At 36.6% G+C, this 3,482-nt stretch overlaps 1 protein-coding gene across 6 annotated transcripts in view; it reads left to right on the top strand.

The window, feature by feature from the left end:
• LOC118732344 (thioredoxin reductase 1, mitochondrial) overlaps positions 1-3,482 on the top strand; it is a 5,885-nt gene that overhangs the window by 2,168 nt on the left and 235 nt on the right. For 5 of the 6 annotated variants that reach the window (XM_036461493.1, XM_036461475.1, XM_036461499.1 and 2 more), the window contains exons 2-6: positions 456-673; positions 733-863; positions 930-1,159; positions 1,881-2,637; positions 2,699-2,934. In XM_036461493.1, the coding sequence (XP_036317386.1) occupies positions 456-673; positions 733-863; positions 930-1,159; positions 1,881-2,637; positions 2,699-2,828 (1,466 nt within the window). In that variant the 3' untranslated portion in view covers positions 2,829-2,934. Of the gene's footprint in view, positions 1-455; positions 674-732; positions 864-929; positions 1,160-1,880; positions 2,638-2,698; positions 2,935-3,482 lie in introns of those variants that run through there. The other variant, XM_036461483.1, reaches the window with a different exon arrangement.

Below are 3,482 nucleotides of genomic sequence, written 5' to 3'. Positions count from 1 at the left end.
CTTCTACCATTTTTTTGAAATTATTGTTGCTTTTCCACAATAAATTTTCATTTAAAAAACGGCCTCGAGCTCAATATAAATTGTTGAATATAATTGTTATAAGGCCAAAAAATAACAAAAACAAATAACTTAAGGACGGGCACACCTAAAAGTTAAGCATTCTAAAAATAGAATTATTAGCAAAAACCAACAATACCAACAACCGCGTGATCAAGTGAATTTCAGCGGAATAGCTGCGCTTGATTGTGTTGGCATAACAAAAATGAAAATAGTGGAAATAAGCAAACGATAATTTACATGGCGTACTTAGCACGGTGCATAAAAGCTATCACTTCTACCATTTTTTCAAATTATTGTTGCTTTTCCACAATAAATTTTCATTTTAAAAACGGCCTCGAGCTCAATATAAATTGTTGAATACAGGTGTATATTATTTATATAATACTTATTTACAGATGACTACGACTATGATTTAGTTGTTATTGGTGGCGGATCAGGTGGTCTTGCCTGTGCTAAAGAGGCGGTGGCTTTGGGGGCAAGAGTGGCCTGTTTGGATTATGTTAAACCTTCTCCCGCTGGATCTAAGTGGGGTCTTGGTGGTACATGTGTGAATGTTGGTTGCATTCCAAAAAAGCTGATGCATCAAGCTGCTCATTTAGGCGAAGCTGTTCATGTACGAAACTATTTATCTATTAATTATTTTAAAAAATCTGACTATATGCTTACTTACAGGAATCTATTGCGTACGGCTGGCAAATTCCTGAGCCTGAAAAAATAAAACCAGATTGGGGTAAATTAGTTCAAGCCGTGCAAAATCACATAAAATCTGTAAATTGGGTGACACGTGTGGATTTGCGAGATAAGTGAGTATAAATTAGTAGATAATTCCCTGCAAATCTCTGTTATTTATATCAAAAAAAAAATTACAGAAAAGTAGAGTATATAAATGGATTGGGCTACTTTAAAGACCCGCACACAGTTGTAGCTAAGATGAAAAATGGAACTGAACGGTCCTTAACTGCACAAAATATTTTAATTGCTGTTGGTGGGCGGCCGAAATATTCCGAAATTCCGGGTGCAGTAGAGTACGGCATAACAAGTGATGATATTTTCAGTTTGGACCGGGAGCCGGGCAAAACCCTAATAGTTGGGGCTGGTTGTAAGTCTGCTTTAAAGATATGCTAAATGTGTAAATACAGCGTGGCGACGAATAACTGTTACCCCAGTTTTTTTGAGAAATTAAAGGGTCCTTTATAGATTTAGCGAAAAAAGTATTTTATTTTTAATTTTCCACAGATTTTACTTTAGTTGTATTAATTAGTTATTAAATTTTAATCCTTATTTACATTTACCAGCAGTTTAAACTTTGAGAGAAAAGTTCATTTGGCACGCAAGTCTTTTTCAGGTGTATTTTTTCTTAGGCTTTGTATAAAAAAAATACAAAAAAAGAAAAAACTGTATAAGGCTGGTCGAATGAATGGCCGTCCTAGTCACCAATTCCGAGTCTATTCGATTTTTGAGTATGAGGCCTTATGTTGGACAAAAGGGGGAGTATAAGGGACTAAAAATGAAGAAAATTACCTTATGGTTACAGAAGATATGGATTAAATTAACCGACGAAGGCATGCGTGCCAAATGAACTTTTCTCTCAAAGTTTACACTGCTGGCAAATGTAAATAAGTGTTAAAATTTAAAAACTAATTAATACAACTGAAGTAAAATCTGTGGAAAATTAACAATAAAATACTTTTTTCGCAAAATCTATAAAGGACCCTTTTATTTCTCAAAAAAATCTGGGTAACAGTTATTCGTCGCCACGCTGTACATATGTAGGTATATATATATATAAATTCTAACTTTGTATATACAATATTTTTCAGACATTGGATTAGAGTGTGCGGGTTTCCTTAAAGGCCTAGGCTACGATGCTACAGTAATGGTCCGTTCTGTTGTGCTAAGGGAATTTGATCAACAAATGGCGGGCATTATAAGAGATTCAATGGTAGAGCGAGGAGTTAAATTTTTGTTCACCACCCTTCCGAAATCTGTTGAAAAACAAAATGATGGCCGTCTGCTAGTAAAATGGGCAAACACAAAAAGTGGAGAGGAAGGATTCGATACATTTGACACAGTGCTTTTTGCAGTTGGTCGCAAAGGTTTAACTGACGATCTAAACTTGCATGCAGCTGGAGTGGAAACTAAGGGTGATAAAATTATCGCAGACGACGCAGAACAAACTAACGTTCCGCATATTTATGCGGTGGGGGATATATTGCACGGTAAATTAGAACTAACTCCTGTCGCCATTCATGCTGGTCGTTTGTTAGCTCGTCGTCTCTTTTCGGACTCAACAAAATTGATGGACTACGCCAATGTCGCTACAACTGTATTCACTCCGCTGGAATATGCTTGCGTAGGATTGTCAGAAGATGCAGCTTTAGAAAAGTTTGGCGAAGACAATATTGAGGTGTTTCATGGTTTCTACAAGCCAACGGAATTTTTCATACCCCAAAAAAGCGTTCGGTATTGCTATCTTAAAGCTGTCGCTCAAAGAAGTGGTGACCAAAAAGTACTTGGGTTGCATTACGTTGGCCCAGTAGCCGGAGAAGTTATGCAGGGCTTTGCTGCTGCTGTAAAGTAAGATTTTTAACTATTGTAATGCATCTACATGCATTTTTATATGAAACTACATTTTCAGGTCTGGCCTCACAATGAAAATTCTCTTAAATACGGTTGGTATCCATCCAACCACCGCCGAGGAGTTCACCCGGCTATCTATCACAAAACGCTCTGGTTTGGATCCCACACCTGCTACATGTTGCAGTTAAGCGGAATATTATATATATTAGATACGTATACCTGGGAAAAATGAAGATTGCACACTGTGTTGCGTTCTTAAGAAGAAACGATAAATAAATTGGAATATTAGAAATATATGTGTCTAATGTTATTTTAAATGGTTTGGTCCACCGCTGGGAATACTATGCAAGATGACTGCTTGAGTCAATTCAAAAGGCCAACTGAATCATTCATACTCGAATTGATTGAAGAGTTTGGCTTTTAAATTGATCCTTATTTTATTGGATATAAACAATGCGAAAACTAATAAAGTGGATATAAATGACGAGTGTTTTAGAATATGTTGTTTGTTTCCACCTTGTGGCTGATTTTGTTTTAGATTTCCTTTCTCATTACAGTAGGACGAGATCAAAAATGAAATTAATTAACAACTTCCCTGTCCTCATATAATGCATTTCGTTAATGCCCCACGTATATCTCAATATACAGAGTTTAGTGGCTAATAAAGTTGAGCTAGAAATACTTATAGATTTTACCGACCCGGATCTACTTTTGTGTTCCGAAACATGCCTAACTGATGACATAGAGGATACGGAAATAATGTTCCCGGCGTATCAGATGATACGCTGCGACTCACACAGTAGACACACAGGGGGAGTGATAATACTCGTTCGAAACACGCT

Source organism: Rhagoletis pomonella, unplaced genomic scaffold (genome assembly GCF_013731165.1).
Source record: "Rhagoletis pomonella isolate Grant_MI unplaced genomic scaffold, Rhpom_1.0 Rhpom_scaffold_00002, whole genome shotgun sequence".
NCBI classification, from domain to species: domain Eukaryota; kingdom Metazoa; phylum Arthropoda; class Insecta; order Diptera; family Tephritidae; genus Rhagoletis; species Rhagoletis pomonella.
Note: the sequence above shows the minus strand (reverse complement) of the source record. Positions and strands in the feature narration are given on the sequence as shown.